Source organism: Podarcis filfolensis, assembly GCF_964270895.1.
Source record: "Podarcis filfolensis genome assembly, chromosome: 11".
Taxonomy (NCBI): domain Eukaryota; kingdom Metazoa; phylum Chordata; class Lepidosauria; order Squamata; family Lacertidae; genus Podarcis; species Podarcis filfolensis.
In genome coordinates this window covers 27434855-27451777 of record NC_139613.1, presented here as the reverse complement: position 1 = coordinate 27451777, position 16923 = coordinate 27434855, and the positions used below count along the sequence as shown (strand labels likewise).

At 43.0% G+C, this 16923-nt stretch overlaps 1 protein-coding gene across 1 annotated transcript in view; it reads right to left on the bottom strand.

Moving 5' to 3' along the window:
• Positions 1-16923, bottom strand: part of ARSB (arylsulfatase B) — a 66983-nt gene that overhangs the window by 2616 nt on the left and 47444 nt on the right. Inside the window, exon 7 of the mRNA XM_083576196.1 lies at positions 337-462. Within this exon, the coding sequence (XP_083432322.1) occupies positions 337-462 (126 nt within the window). The remainder of the gene's footprint in view (positions 1-336; positions 463-16923) is intronic.

Here is a 16923-nt window from a genome sequence, read left to right as displayed (position 1 = left end):
AGCACACTTTAAATAAATAAGTCACATTTTCAGGCAGAACAGCCTAAACTGGTCATCTTTCCCACCTCTATAAGCTGCCCAGGAGGAAATGTCTATTGATGGGTGGCCATACACATTTAACCAACCAACCAACCAACCAACCAACCAACCAACCAACCAACCTTACTTTAAGGCTGAAGGGCAGGGAGTTCTTATGATCATTATTAGTCAGTTCTTTCTTACACCTCTGGAGCATCAATTGCTACCAAAACCAGTATTCACAAATTTAATACAGCAAATACCAGGAAGTGCCATTATCTGGAACATGCAAAAGGGAGGAATCCCATAAAAATTTACCTGGATAGCCTGTTAGTAGTTTCCATTTTCCATGTCGAATTGCAGCATGTATGGAGGTATTGAAAATTGAATCTTCCCAGGAAAAATAATTACTCTGCGATGAAGTTCTGTTGCTGATACCTGCACCTAAGATCAAATAGTACACGAGTATTATATCCATTGTGAAATTATATTGTGTGTGGAATAAGTAAAAAGGTAAAGGACCCCTGGACGGTTAAGTCCAGTCAAAGGAGAGTATGGGGCGTGGCGCTCATCTTGCTTTCAGAAGCCAGCGTTTGTCCACAGACAGCTTTCTGGGTCATGTGGCCAGCATGACCAAACCACTTCTGGCGCAACGGAGGACCGTGACGAGTGCCAGAGTGCACTGAAACTTATTATGCATTTTAAAGAAATACTTATAAACACACTTATGGTGAAGACAGAGGAATCATTTGTTAGAGCTGTGGAGATAGCTTGGAAGTGTAACAATAACATTCCATACAAATATAGCCTTCTTTCCCCATGTTCAACACATGAAAATAACAGTTCTGTAAGTCTGCAGATAGTAGATGTAGCTGGGGGTGGGTGGAGGGGGCATACTGGGCGGCACACTGTGAGGGGCAGCACTTACCATGGGCCTGCAGTGCTCCTGAGTCACGTGTCTCTCCTGGGAGTGGCACGGTGGCTCAGGAGCCTGCAGGCTCCGTGCTGCCCAAAACAGCAATGTGGGGCTTGCGTCCACCCACCACCACCCTACAGCTGAGGGGGAGGTGGTGGGCAGACTCCATGGAGGCTCTGCTCAGTGTGCCCTGCCCTGGCTTGCCCCACCCCCAGGCAAAGGGCACACGTCACCCATGGCACCCAAGCAGCTAGCTATGCTGCTTCCAAAGATACCACCAGTGCTTTTTTTCTTTTTAAAAAAATGTTTAGGGGTACTCTCATTTTGACTCAAGAAAACCACCATTTTATAGTTCAAATCAGGAAAAATAAATACAGTAAATGGGCAAAAGTACAATGATTCACAAAATGTTTAGGGGTATGCGTACCCCTGCGTACTACCACCCCCTCCTTCCCGGAAAAAAGCACTAGATACCACCAAGACATTTCCCTCACAATGTCCAAATAAGTTTTAAAAACCTGTCAGGTTTTTAAAAATAAAGCACAGGTGAAACAAATATGAATGTATGTGAGGTGCTTAAATATTACATAAAAAGGTGAGAAGTATCACCAAAGCATAAGGTTATTTCTGGCAAGAGTGATGGCTGATTGAGCATTTGACTTGACAGACGATAGATCTGTCATGCAATCATGTAATTTTAAAGTATTGCATCTGTGTTGATTATTTAAAGGCCATTTGTATATATTTACATATTTAGACTTTGATTTCTTCTTTTACAGTGTTATTGTGTGAAGGCAAAATTTTGAGTGCTTCCAATACGATAAAAAGATCAGTTCTAAATTAAAATTACGTTACAGGAAGCAATCTGTCTGTATAGGGTACATGCATAAGTGAAGGGCATGTAGATAGATGACAGCAGCAGAGAATGCCCCCTTTTGAGGATGGAGTAGGAGGATTCAGAAAAGCCTTGTCTGTGTAGGCAGACTCATCTTTGCCTTTAATCCAGCAGAACAGAAAGCATGCCTGATTGTCAGCGATGTGTGAGGCCTGAGAACGCAGTGCAGCCTTTAATTTGGCCCTGCCAATAATGTAAATATTATAATGAACATGTGTTCCCAAGCCTCCAGCCTAATGAGATGGATGCAACCTGGGCTAGCCACAGTCCTAAGAATCTGCTAGAAAAAGGCACACACCAGCCACAGTTTATACACTGCTGAGTAACCATATTCTTTCCATATTCTTTGTGCACATAGAGTTTGCTACTGTCCTTAATTTTTATTACTATAATTGTTTTATCATTATGTTATTATTATTTTAGGAATGTTTCTGTCCTCTCTTTCCAGTTCACAAAGTGAACCACCCAAAGTGTCTTATGAAGCAAAAGTAAAAATAATAATAATAAAAAATGCCTACACACTATTACAATAAAAGATGCAGATAAAAAGCACCACAAATCAGTCAACCTATAAAAATGAAGTAAACCACCAGAAAACAAATATCCAGCTTCTGGGGCAAAGGCCAACCTAAATAAAAATGTTATATACCATCAAACAGAGAGGAAGTATGGGTCTCCCATGATATGATGCTCTCCCATGTCCCTACCTACTATAACTTAGGTGTAGGGTGAAGAAGTGCCTCTCTTAATAACTTTGGAGTCCAGGCAGCATCATCAAGGAGGAAATAGTCCTTCAGGTATTCTGGTCCTAACCTGTATCAGGCTTGAAAGTTATATAAGTGCACTTGAAAGTGCTGTAGCTCACCAGAAACACCTCCACACAGATTCTCTCAGTAAGCCATACAACAGCTGAGCATCATAGGTCATTGTTATTATCATCCTATACTGCGGTTGGAGGACTGACAAAGAGAGAGGGTTGTTTGCCTGAGGCTAGCAGAGGGTGAGTTGAGGTTTCCTCTTTCTGTCTGACAATAGGGAATTCATCCGCACCTTTAATGATATGTGCAGCGTTTTATTAGGTGGTGAGTGAAGTCATTTATATGAAGGCAAGCTCCTTTTTAAGAAGAACTGATGATGAAACATTTCCATGAGATTTGATATGCTCTTTTAGAACAGCCACTTTCCCACACTGTTTATAAGTGTAAAATAAAGTCAGTCCAGCCCACTCTAAACTTCCAGGGGTTAAACTGTGCTGGTTTATGTTTTTCCTTGATCTCTGTAAATTTAATTACACTTTTAACAGTTTTCTTGCTCTACTTTCAACATGGAACAAGAATGAAAGGAAAAGTCTGCCAGACACACACTGAATTAGAAAATCGTTGAGGTAAAGGACTGCACATGGTATTTATTATCTAGGCTGGAAAATTCAAATCTTTCATCATTTTGTGTGTACATTCCATATGACTCGTTCCAAATTGATCCAAACTTTTGATTTTCAATTTATAAAAGCAAACATCACGGGCAATATATTGCAACAATAATTTATATGTAAAAGGTTTCAGAACAGACAATATCTGTTTTGTGTGGAAGTATAAGGCAGAGAGAGAAATACATACAAACCAGAGTTTCAGCCTATTTATCTAAACAACTGAATTAAAAATCCTAATGCTTTCAGCCTAACTTTTCACCCCCAAAGTCTAAGGAAAGGTAACTACAGGCAACCCCCAATTTGTGTGAGGGCTGTTTTCCGGGTCCTCACACGTGATAGCAGAGCATGTCTAAGCCAACTCCACCCCCTTTTCTGGTCACTTCCAGGTCACCACGATGCATGAGGTCACGCATCAATTGGTTGCTGCCTGTACATTTGTTACCCTGCCTTGACTCTCCCATAATTTCTTAAGAAGAGCTCAGCTGTGTCAGAGTTGGAGTCAGGCATAGGTCAGCAATAAAACAATAAACCACCCGAGGCCAATGAAATTATCTCTTTATTCAAGGAAACAAACCACAGCTCAGTCCTAGTGGTCTCAGCAACTCTTTCCAGGAGGTCTTGCCCCCAACGAAGCAGTTGTGACAGCTTAAGGTCTCCACCTCCACAGTGCCCACTAGGAATCCTCCTCTCCGGGGTCTTTCCCAAGCAGTCGCAAACTGAATCTGCACACTCTGCTCATTTCGGTTATCTGCGTGTTCTAGGAGATTCAAGGGGGAGGGGAGCTGGTTGCAGCAGGAGGGGAAGACTGCCTCTCTGTCTCCTGGCCCCACTCCTCTCCAGTCCCTGCTTCTGCTTCTGCCTCTGAGTCTGAACTGTTCTTGGCCGCAGCCTCTTCCTGTTACCTCTTCAGCTTCTGACACCTTCTCCTCCCAGTCTGCTCCTTTTCCCATGCATTGTCGTCAGAGATATGCTGCCTCTAAACCTGCAGCTTTCATGTAGCCATAATTCCCTCTAATAGTGATCCCAGGTGGTTGAGTGCTGGTCAGTTTGGAAGCAAAAGGGGCCACCTCAAAATAGCTAGGGGTTTCTACATACTTCAGAAACTCCCTTCCCCCTTCCTGAAAGTCCCCTGCCCTTTAAGAGGCTGCAGGGCATTCCTCTTAAAAAGTGGGGAGAGACATTTCCCACTTGCAATCAAGAATTCCCAATGATAGACCTGTTTCCATAAATCTAATTTCATTCGAAAGCCATCTAAGTCCATAGTCATCATCAGATCATGTAGCAGCAAGTTCCATCAATTTATTGTAGGAAGTGTGAAAAAGTACTTCTTTTGGTTGGTTTGGAATCACTCAACATTCATCTCCATTGGGTGACTCTAGATTTTAGTATTATGAGGAAGAGGGAAAACATATCTGTAACGGCTCCTCTCCCACCAACCAGGCATACTTTTATAGATCTCTGTCTTTGACCCATTTTAACTGTCTTTTCCCCCTAAATTTCAATTTCTTCATGAATGCTCATCATAAGCTCCTGTGTAGAGTTACTGTGTTTATATTAATGATTACATATTGCCGTGCCTATTGCTAATAATATGTCAAAAGCATGACAGTGCAAACATGAGAGTGTGCAGGTTCTAGCAGAGGAGTTTGGGGTTTTTTTTATTATAAATGAATCAACCAAAATTATAAAGGGTCTGGAAGCCAAGCCTTAGGAAGAGCGGTTGAGAGAGTTGGGAATGTTTAGCCTGGGAAAGAAGAGACTGAGAGGAGATATGATAGCCACCTTCAAATATCCCAAGGGCTGTCACATGGAAGATGGAACAAACTGGTTTTCTCCTGCTCCAGAGGGCAGGACCTGAACCAATGGATTCAAGTTACAAGAAAAGAGATTGTGACCAAACATCAGAAGAACCTTCTGACAGTAAGAGCTGTTTGACAGTGGAACAGACTCCCTTAGAAGGTTGTGAACTCTCCTTTCTTGGAGTTTTTAAAGCAGAGCTTGGGTGGACATATGTCATGGATGCTTTAGATGAGAGTCCTGCATTGCAGGAAGTTGGGGTCCCCTCCAACTCTGCAATTCTATGATTCTATTAATACCAAAGCAGTTTACAAGCAACATACAATACAGTGAACACTCGGGTTGTGAACGTGATCTGTGCAGGATGCACGTTCGCAACCCACAGCGTCCGCAACCTGCAGTGGTGCGTCTGCGCACGTGCGGGTTGTGATTCAGCGCTTCTGCGCTTGCGCAAAACATGATTTAGCGCTTCTGCGCATGTGCGACCGCCGAAACCCGGAAGTAATCAGTTCTGGTACTTCCGGGTTTTGGCGGTCCGCAATCCAAAAAACCACAACCTGAAGCATCTGTAACCCGAGGTATGACTGTAATAGCATTATGGAACATAATAGGACATCACAAACACAGCATAAATTAACAAACATAAATGGCAAACAGATCATGGCAGCGTCATTTATCTCCAGTTATTTTGTTGATGTGCCACAGTGAGCTAAGCCATGGTTTGGTTTAACATGTTGTATAAATCCAGGCTCATAATTTAGCTCTTGCAGAACCATAAAACCAGAAGCCTAGATTGAGATGACATACTATGCCAAGCTAAAGCTTAGTTCAGTGCAGCGGGGCAGAAAAACAACCCAGGAAGAGTGAAGTGGCTATGAACTCCTCTTCGGTAGCCTGTGTGCACATGCATTCATGCTAAGCCATGGTTTGGTTTCGCATGACATGCAGACCAGGCCATCATGCATAAAAAAGTATCTCCAATATATATATTTTTTTAAAGAAGTCTTCTGAGTTTATGTTCTAATCTTTGATGATTCAAAAGTTAAATTGCAGAGAAGTAAAAATGTAACAGTGAATTAAGTTTTATACAACTGCATAGGTAACACAGTTTTATAGAAGGCCCATTATTTATATTCCTCATGCTCATTCCCTCACTCCTTAAATAAAAGCTCCAGTAACCAGCGTCATTGGCAGAACCACAAAGAGATGAGATATAAATAGGCAGTAGATGCATTTTTAAAAAGGTCCAGGAAAACTAACCAGATACATTCACTCTTTAGTCTGTGATTAAAATGATGAGAGAGAGAACCATGCTGAAAAAGTCCCCCCCCCCTCTCTGTATGGCAAGTGATCAAAGCGTACATAGCTTTGGTATAACACGGTATTTAGTGAAAGCCCAACCACAAAAGTTAAAGCATACTGTATTCCAGTGTATTTGTGGTGCGGACAGTACATTTTGGGGCCTGGTGGAGGAGACTGAAACCATGTAAACGTAATACTTAATTTGGAAGCAGACTCATGCCCAATCATTTATTCCACAATGGTTGTCATACGAGCTCAGTTTCCATAGGCAACATTTTTTGACTGCCACCCTTCGGTGACCATGAGCAAAAAAGAAAGTCTTTGGGAGATGGCATGCACTGTGACTGCTAATGTATTACAACCAACCAAGTAGGGTTATTCATCAGCAACCTTTGCTTTTCTTGCCGCCTGCTCTGCAGTCACAGCTATGGAACAGATCTGGCTAAGTCACAACACCCTAAGCAGCCTGTACACTACACCCAGAGACATTTCAAAAAGCCTCTTAAAGAAAGGAATGTGCGATTTGGGACTGGACACAGTTACAAGTGAACAACTTAGTGTGCATTGTTGTGACTTGTGTGTGCTCCCACAGATGGGAAACTGGCAATGCATCCTATGCTGAGTGAAGGTTAAGATTCTATTGAAAAGAAAACATACCGGTAATACTTTCCTGATAAAAGCAACAGTACATCTCTTATTTGCACACCAGTGAAGACTGCTACCTATTCAAGATCTTAGCTTAATCATCTCAACCCTTCTCATATGGGAAACCATTCTGTCCAATAGTTTAAAAATCCTATTACAGTCATACCTTGGAAGTTGAACAGAATCCGTTCCGGAAGTCCGTTCAACTTCCAAATCACAGCTTCTGAAGCTCCTGCAGCCAATCGGAAGCCCTGTCAGATGTTCGGCTTCTCAAAGAATGTTCAAAAACCAGAACACTCACTTCTGGTTTTCGATCGTTCGGGAGCCAAAACGTTCGACTCCCAAGGTATTCAGGAGCTGAGGTACAACTGTATTATCACTAGCATTATGTTGCAAGCTCAAATTCATATATTGTCATGAGCTGAAGCTTGGGCACATATTGTATAGAATGGTCTAAACATATCATAATAGGGGATCATAAAAGGAAATAAAGCAAGCTTGCAGTTAGGCGGAAGTGAAGGATGAAAGAGAATGTGAAGGTAAAGATACAAACCTTAATAGTGGTGCAGCAATAAAACTGCTAGCACATTTGCAAAGCTAAGCAGGTTTCAGATTGGTTGGAGGACTGTGTGTTGAGATTCCTTCATTGCAGAGGGTTAGCCAAGATGACATTCAGAGTCCCTTCCAACTCTACAATTCTATGGTCTATGAAACACACAAACATCTAGGGACTATCTAGAACACACAAGTATATATGCAAGATACTTGGGATGGCGGTCAAGGTTGCCATCGTTACCATGTTTGGAAAGCTAAGAACTGTATAAGCAGCATTGGGAAAGCAACTTTTGGGTGGCTTCTGGACCTGGACTCTGTTGGTTTACACCTTCTGTTAGACTATCCATTACGACAGGGTGACAGATGACATTCCACTCACCTCTGTCAGTGGAATGCTGTGCTTTTGGAAGCGCAGCAAACTACAATTTTGAATTCTGCTTATTTGCTTGAATGAAGCTATGTGTGTGCTTTCAATGAATCGTTGTTAAATTGCAACCCTGTTGACTTGTCTTGACCAACTAGGGCTGAGTAGAAGAACCTCCACTGGGAACCAGAGAAGGTAAAGTGGATAGGGAGCTGTAAGATACCTCTACTCTAGGCCTGGAGCCAAATACCCTAAGAATAAAGTAAAATCCCACGAGAGAACTCTTATCTGACTAGTTCCAAAGCCAGTAAATGATGCATGTGTGGAAGCCTGCTTCTTCATGCATGTTACATGTAGAATCACATGGGCATTGCTGAGGGCACAACAAAAGTTTAAGAGCTCTCAGACTGTATGGAAGATTTCTTCAGAAACTCATAAGAAACTGCAAAGTTCATGAAAATAAATGCAGGCCTCAATATATGCATGATATATACAAAGGCACTCTAAGGCTTTAGCCACCCAAGGTTATTAAAAATGGGGATTTGTTATGCAGATTCTGAGTATAGTGAACAGGAAACGTAACTGTTTACATTTGTTATAACCCATATGAAAGAAAATGGATTTGGACCAGAAAAAATGAGAAGTTATATTACTTTAAGAGGTGCTGCAGACCTTTAAGGAGGGCATGCCTATACCAGACTCTCAAGACACAGGCTTGCATTTATTTTCCCTTGCCTCAATAAACTTTTTTTTTAAGCTCAAAGTATACATTTTGTTCCTTGTGTATGGAAATATGACCAAAAGCAAGAGGTATGAACAGGATAAAAAAAAATTAAATACATTGTTCCACTAGTTAATTAAAAACATTCAAATATGGTGCTCATTTAAGCTGCAGATAATGTAAACAAAAAGCCTTGCACGTACAAGCAGTGAGGAAGAGGCACAGCTAGCTTGGACTGGTTTATTTTCCAAGAGAAGAAAAAGAAGAGTTTGGATTTGATATCCCACTTTATCACTACCCTAAGGAGTCTCAAGGGACGCGGGTGGCACTGTGGGTTAAACCACAGAGCCTAGGACTTGCCGATCAGAAGGTCGGCCCCCGATGCTCGATCCCTGCTCCTGTAAACCTAGCAGTTCGAAAGCACATCAAAGTACAAGCAGATAAATAGGTACCACCCCGGTCGGAAGGTAAACAGCGTTTCCGTGCGCTGCTCTGGTTCGCCAGAAGTGGCTTAGTCATGCTGGCCACATGACCCAGAAGCTGTATGCCGGCTCCCTCGGCCAATAAAGCAAGATGAGCGCCGCAACCCCAGAGTCAGCCACAACTGGACCTAATGGTCAGGGGTCCCTTTACCTTTAAGGAGTCTCAAAGCAGCTAACAATCTCCTTTTCCCTTCCTCCCCCACAACAAACACTCTGTGAGGTGAGTGAGGCTGAGAGACTTCAGAGAGAAGTGTGATTAGCCCAAGGTCACCCAGCAGTTGCATGTGGAGGAGCGGAGACGCGAACCCGGTTCACCAGATTACGAGTCCACGGCTCTTAACCACTACACCACACTGGCAGCCTGCTAACATATAAAAAGTAAAACATTTCATGAAGGATCTCTCTCAACCCCACACAGCCTCCAACACTGCATATTCCATGGAAGGAAAGCAGTCCCTTTGAGATACACAGCCTTTCTTTATGTCAGAGAAGACTCTGCAGGTGTTGCTGGACTACAGTTCCCACCATCCCCTGACCATTAGCCATTCTGGCTGGGGCTGATGGGAGTTGGAGTCCAACAGCATCTGGAGGGCCACAGCTCCCACATTCTATGTGGGCTACTTTACCAAATCTATTGGGGATGTAGTTCAAATGCTACAGTTCAAATGAACTGGCATTGTGCCAGAATCCTGCTCCACCTGGCCCAGTATTATCTGTTCTGATTGGTAATACGTCTCTACAGTTTTAAGCAGGTCCCGTCACATCCCTGCCAACTGAGATCCTCAGTGGTGGAAAACTAATGGACCTTCAGATATTGTTGGGACTTCAACTTTTGCCAATCTTCATGGCTACTGAGTCAAGAGTGATGGGAGCTATCTGGCAGCATCCAGAGGACTAGAGGTCTCGTCCCCCCATTTCAACTGGAGGTCTTGGGGGCAGAACCAAGGAATTTCTGCATATTAAGCATGCACTCTACCCCCACAGTTCTTCTTACAAACCTTCATAGGTATACCTACCTATAACCCAAGGAGAGACAAGAGGTACTTCTTGCTTTCATGGCCTACACAAAGCCTTACAAGCAACTTGCTAGAAGCAAGCTATACATGAATGTTTATTGCATGGCTCGTTGTTTTGACTGGGTCACAGAAACCTTGTTAGTTTGACGTACAAGCTTTTTACAGATAAGGAAGGAACATTGGGATTTCATAGGAAAAGTCCTATGTTTTGGCGATGACACTAAGTCTGTACAGCTCAGCGTGTTTTATACTTGCCATCCTTATCAGAATTTTCTTCTAAAAACAGCAAAATGAGAAGTAGACCTTGTTAAACTAATCTTACGTCTTGAAGTTCATCCCACAAAGTGGCCTTTCACTTTCACTTCAACACAGATCTCTTGCAGTAGATCCTTGTGGTTCCTTATCCATTTTGATGCCACACTTTATGACAGTGTCCCCCCCCCCCCGCCCCGCTGTTGCTCATTTTTAGCTAAGCCAAGTGGGTACTCCTGGTTCAAAATGGTGGTTATGGCTTGCTCCACAATTCCTTGCTCCCCTCAGATCTTTTCTGTAGCCCAACCCCGACAGATTGGGACTGTTGTCCCTTCTCCTGTATCTCTAACCACAAGTTGTAGAGGACCCCACTACCGCTGCAAAAGAGCCAACAGTCACCTCATTGTAGGCCATCCACCAGGCCTACCACATTTTGCGACCTATCATATAAAAAAAATAAAAAATACATATATCGCCAACCATGTATTGTAGCTTGCCAGGTGCCAGCTCCTCTCCCATTTCTTTGTAGTTGAAGACAGCAAACATAACAAGCTCTTCCTTCCTCACATAGCTGGTGGGCTGCCTCTAGATTTCTTAGCCACCTTTCCATAGCTCAAGGCATCACACATAAAAATCAAAACTGAAATAAAAGACCCACCAGAAACAACACAACAGTCCCAATCTGTCGGGGTTGGGCCACAGAAAAGATCTGAGGGGAGCAAGGAATTGTGGAGCAAGCCAAAAGTCAGGAGCAAAAGGAAAACTAGGAGACAGGGATGGGGCAGTACTCAGGAAGACCTTGCTGCTCAAGCAAGGATCAGGTGGAGGAGGATGCCCTTTATGCTTCTTCCTACCCAGAAATATTTAGTGGACAGTCTGGGTGGGCAGAGTCAGTCCTCAAGGCTCTTCAGTACCTAGGCTGCCACCTGCAGTTCAGTGGGTCACCACATGGGGCAGCCACACACAGATCCCAACAGCTCTTGACAAAAGCATGGAAAAAATGGGATCTGACAGAACTGCCAAACCGAAGGAGAGAAGGCAACAATGCAGGGACAAGAAAGGAGAGCCAAGTACATGGGCTGAATAAATTATAATTAGCTACACATTAGAGGCTCTTTTCCCTCATTACAGTCAAGCTAAATGCCAAGTGAGTGAGGTGCACACAGCCCCTTCTGAAACTTTCCAGCATGGAGGAACTATTCATCTGAGGGCTAGAAGCTATTGATAAGCCTTAACCTCCATGAACCTATCTAATCCCACAAGAACATATAAACTGAATAGACGACCAGTTTTCAACATATGATGTGTCTTAAGTCATATTCATATACAAAATACAATTCCCTCACTTATATTTTAAAACTACACTTGGAAGCAGAGGTTGGGGCATTGTCAGCTAGTGGCCATTGTGGGGAAGGCAGAGAGGCTGGCAGTAGGTGGAGCCAGAGCCAATGGCAGGCTCTTCCTGGTTCCCTCCTCCATCCTTCTCCATAGAATCATAGAGTTGGAAGAGACCACAAGGGCCATCGAGTCCAACCCCCTGCCAAGCAGGAAACACCATCAGAGCACTCCTGACATATGGTTGTCAAGCCTCTGCTTAAAGACCTCCAAAGAAGGAGACTCCACCACACTCCTTGGCAGCAAATTCCACTGTCGAACAGCTCTTACTGTCAGGAAGTTCTTCCTAATGTTTAGGTGGAATCTTCTTTCTTGTAGTTTGGATCCATTGCTCCGTGTCCGCTTCTCTGGAGCAGCAGAAAACAACCTTTCTCCCTCCTCTATGTGACATCCTTTTATATATTTGAACATGGCTATCATATCGCCCCTTAACCTCCTCTTCTCCAGGCTAAACATGCCCAGCTCCCTTAGCTGTTCCTCATAAGGCATTCTGAGGGAAACACAAAGATTAAGGAGCAGGAAGTTGGCCACCCCCAGGACTGAATGTAAGAAGGCAGGTGGGGGAGCTGGCCAAGGACAGACTCAGGTTGGTGGTACAGTGCCCCATTTGCCTTTATAGATGAGCCTCCACTGGTGTGGGGGGAGTGGCAGTGCCCCATTTGGCCTTATAGACTAGTGTCCACTGGTTGGGGATGGGGGTAGCAGGACAAGGGGGCTCCCTCTGGAATCTAATTCATGAATAAATTGTGCTGCTATTGCTCCTAGAAAGCTGACTTCATGGACTTGCGTCACGTTTCTATGTCTGCCGAAATAGCCAAAAGACTAATGGATATTTAAATGAATGAATGAATGAATAAAGCTGTTTAAGATCTCTGCATCATACTTTCTTCTCTTCTCGAATACCAGTGGCCAAGGAGAAATGCCCCCAAAGAATGCTTTAAGACTCTTGGTCCGATGACTATCTGGGTTCCACGTTGTGTTTGCTGTCACAGACATCTCCAACAGAAATGCAGTTCTGCTGAAACATTTAAAAACTAAAGGGAAAGATTTTTTTTTATAAAAACAAAAAACTTTGTGCTTGTAAAATAATTGCTTCCAGAATGTTTCCACTCATTAGTTCAAGATTTCAGTAGTGCTCTGCCAACAATGGTTTTCCTGTTCCAGTTACATATGTACAAAAAGATGGAATATTCATCCTTTATTCCTCCTTCTCGTATGTCAAATACATTTCTTAAAAGAAGTTTTAAAAACTTGAAGTAGACGAAGAGTCTACCCAGGCATGCTGTTTCTGATGCAACACTGTCCACCTGTGGGACTGTACCAGAGCTTTGGAGTGGTGCTATCCTACAGGAGAACGTGCTAATGGATCACTCAACTTTAAAATGTGGTGTCCTCTCAAAATTTACCTGCAATCATAATATGACCACATCAGGGATAAAGCTTCTAGCTTAACCTCACCCTGAGATACTAGATTCAGGTAGGTAGCTGTGTTGGTCTGATGCAGTCGAAATAAATTAAAAAAATTAAAAAATTGTCCAGTAGCACCTTAGAGACCAACTAAGTTTGTTCTGGGTATAAGCTTTCATGTGCATGCACACTTCTTCAGATACCTTCAGTTAGGTACTGGACATTTAAAAAAATGTTTTATTTATCTCACCCTGAAATGTTAGCTTTCCAAGTACAGGAAAATGTTTACATGGGGATGCTTATATGAATTAGGACATGGCTTAGTTTTGTTAATAGGACTGTATCAGGTGCCCTTTTCAAATAGCTTTTGAATGTTGATTTCTATACTCATCAGTAACACTGAGGTTCAGTCTCTGAAGTGAGAGCTAACAAAACTTTTAGAAGCAGAAATTAACCAGTCTGGGAAACACAACACTGACGTCACTCCTGCCAGGGCACTGACTGCTCACCACACTGTCTTTGTAATGAACCCAGTCTACAATGGAGAAAGCAGCAGGACCAGTACAGGGCCATTTCAGGCAGAATCCAGCTAGCACATCCCAACTGCACAAGGGTTTTTGCTTTCACAAAGGAACTCACCCCCAACTTTCCCCACATGTGCACAGTACCTTCCCTAAATCTGTTCTGGAGCATCGGGGGAAGGCCCAGAACAGATTTAGGGGGTCATATGGAAGATGAGGGGGGAAGTTTCACTGTAGAAGCATAAATCTTTGTGCTGATGGAACAAGTTACATGCAACCCATTGTTTTCATCAGCATGCATTCTGTGTCCACATGTCAGCAATATGATACCATTCTGCCTCCTGCCTCCCACAGTTCAAATTTTCCAGGCAGAGAGAATCACAGATGCCCAAGCGTGAGATATTACAGATTTTGTCAGTCTAATTCCTGCTCAACAAGAATTGCTAGGAAGCATTATTAACCTAAGAAAACCCAAGGAACAGTCAGCACAACCCCTGCAAAAAAAGGGGAGAGGATCCCATTTTTTTATTTATTCCATTTTTATTAGCTTAAAATACTTATATCCCACTTTTCCTTAAACAATTCAAATTGGCAAGTGAGAGAAAGAATATGATACAATAAAAACAAAAAGTAAGATAAAGGAACCAAAATAGCAAGCCATCAAATAAAAGCAATTAAAAGAAGCAGCTATGAAAACATAATATAGAGGCAGGTACCAGTTAAGGTCTAAGCAGTAGAAACCAGCCTCTGAAGGAAGCCTCCCTAAAAGCAAGAACATAAGAAAAGCTTGCTGGATCAGGCCAGTGGTCCATCTAGTCCAGCATCCTATTCTCACAGTGGCCAATCACATGCCTGTGGGAAGCCTTGGCTCAGTATACCTGAAGGAGCATCTCCATTTCCATCATTCAGACCGGACACTGAAGGCACCCCTATTTAGGGAAGTTTTTAATGTTTGATGTTTTATCATGTTTTTAATATTCTGTTGGGAGCCACCCAGAGTGGCTGGGGAAACCCAGCCAGATGGGCAGGGTATAACTAATTATTATTATTATTATTATTATTATTATTATTATTATTATTATTATTATTATTATTGGGGCAGTGTGGCAAAGTATAGCACAAACTGCAAGGGCTGAATGTGCACTGAAAGATATGCACATCTTGCCTCCACCGTTAGAGGCAATGTGCCTCTGAATACTGTTAAGTTGTGGGTGAACATATCAGACGACACAGCGATTCTTCAAACAGCTCTTGTTTATTCACAGGCCAGAAGAGAACTGAACTGAAGGGTTCAGCCAGCCTGTTTATATAGAGCTCCATTAGAACGCAACAGTAACCGTTTTCTATAACTATCCAATCATTGAACGTCACTTTCAATCCCTTATTTGCATATGTGGACCTGAGTGAAAACTATCTACAGTATCCCCCTGCTGGCCCAGGGTGAGAACTGCAGTACAAAACAAATACCACCTGCTGGGAATTGCAGGTGAGGAGAGTGTTGTTGTGCTCATGCCCTGCTGGCAGACTTCCCCACAGGCCTCTGGTTGGCCACTGTGAGAACAGGACGTTGGACCTTTGGCCTGAACCAGCAGGGCTCTTCATATTTTCTTACGTTTTTTTACAATACTATAGATCTGACGTTCACCATTTTGCACAGGGCAGATGTAGAGAGCTTCAGTGACAGCACGGGGAGGGAGGGTGGGGAAGGGAAGCTTTAGGAACAAAGAGTAATACAGATGGTTCCCAGACCAGAAAGGTTTGTGTTTGTTTTTCACTAATTTTTCTGTCGTTTTCTAAATCATGATATATGAAAACAATTATTTCCCCTGAAGGAGGAGGATGCTGAAATGTCAAGGGCTCCTTCAGGCTCCACTGTGATAATGAATTATTGGAGAAATAAAAATTTTTTGCTACTTCAGTGAAGAAAGACATTTTGTGACCTTTTGCGGCTTTATGGCGATAATGAATTTTCTGCAGAACTCAGACACTTTCAGTTACTCTATTAAAATAAGAATGCTTGAGGAATGGCTGTGACCTTGACCTTTGAAAAATTAATGGAATACTGATTTTGAAGGAACTGATGAAAATCTAGTTATCTAGACTCTTATTTATTACTGTCACCCCAACAATGCCCATATATATATATGATAAATATATATTTTTTAAACCAAGCAATGTTCTTCAACCATCTTAACATATCAGTTGAATTATTAACTTCAGATACCAGTCATCTAATCACCCTTCTACATGCTGATTGTATCAGCTTTATACAAAGATGTTTTGGTTCAAGATGAAAGGCTTTACAAGGAAGTAAAGAAACAGTAGCAGGCTGGACTGGGCAAGCTCCAGATCTTGGCTTAGGTCCTCTTTGCTCCTTTCACAGAAGGAGCAGCCATTCAAGAGTTCCACTCACAGAATGTTTCCTTCCAGGAGCAGGACTCTTTCTGTGATCACAACTCTCCTTCCGTAAACTGGGCAAAAAGCTAAGATTCAAGATACTGTCTTCTAATGACATCTGAAGCATAAAATAATCAGGTTTTGCCATGAGCTCTAACTTACCCAATTCCCTTTCTTTTTTAAAGAGACCAATTAAAGAGACCAATGGTAATTCTAGTTATTACACAATATGTTGCCAAAGCTTAAAATTTTTCCTCCCAATGCTCTCTTTTTTCCCCAAACAAAGGATTTGGAAAAAAGTAGATTTCAATGCTTTGTAACATCCTGAAACAAATGTAAGAGAAAAAGGAAATCATTCTTTTCAAAGGCAAAAAACCCCCCTCAGGTTTACGTGGACAGTGTCATTATATAGCTTACCGTATTTTTCGCTCTATAGGACGCACTTTTTCCCCTCCAAAAATGAAGGGGAAATGTGTGTGCATCCTATGGAGCGAATGCAGGCTTCAGGCAGCTATCCACAAGCCTTCGGAGTGCTCAGAAGGCTTGCGGATAGCAGCCTGAAGCCTGAAGCCCGGGGAGTGCAGCGCCAACTGCCGCTGTGCTCCCCGGGCTTCAGGCAGCTATCCGCAAGCCTTCTGAGCACGGCGGGAGTTTCTGCCGGGCTCCGAAGGCTTGCGGATAGCAGCCTGTTTTGGGGGCTGGGGTCGGGAGAAGCTCGAGCTTCCCCTGTCCCCAGCCCCACGGCTAAAAACAAAGCCGCGCGCGCAGCTTCTCCTGGCTGGAGAGGTTGTGCGTGGCTAAAGAGGAAGCC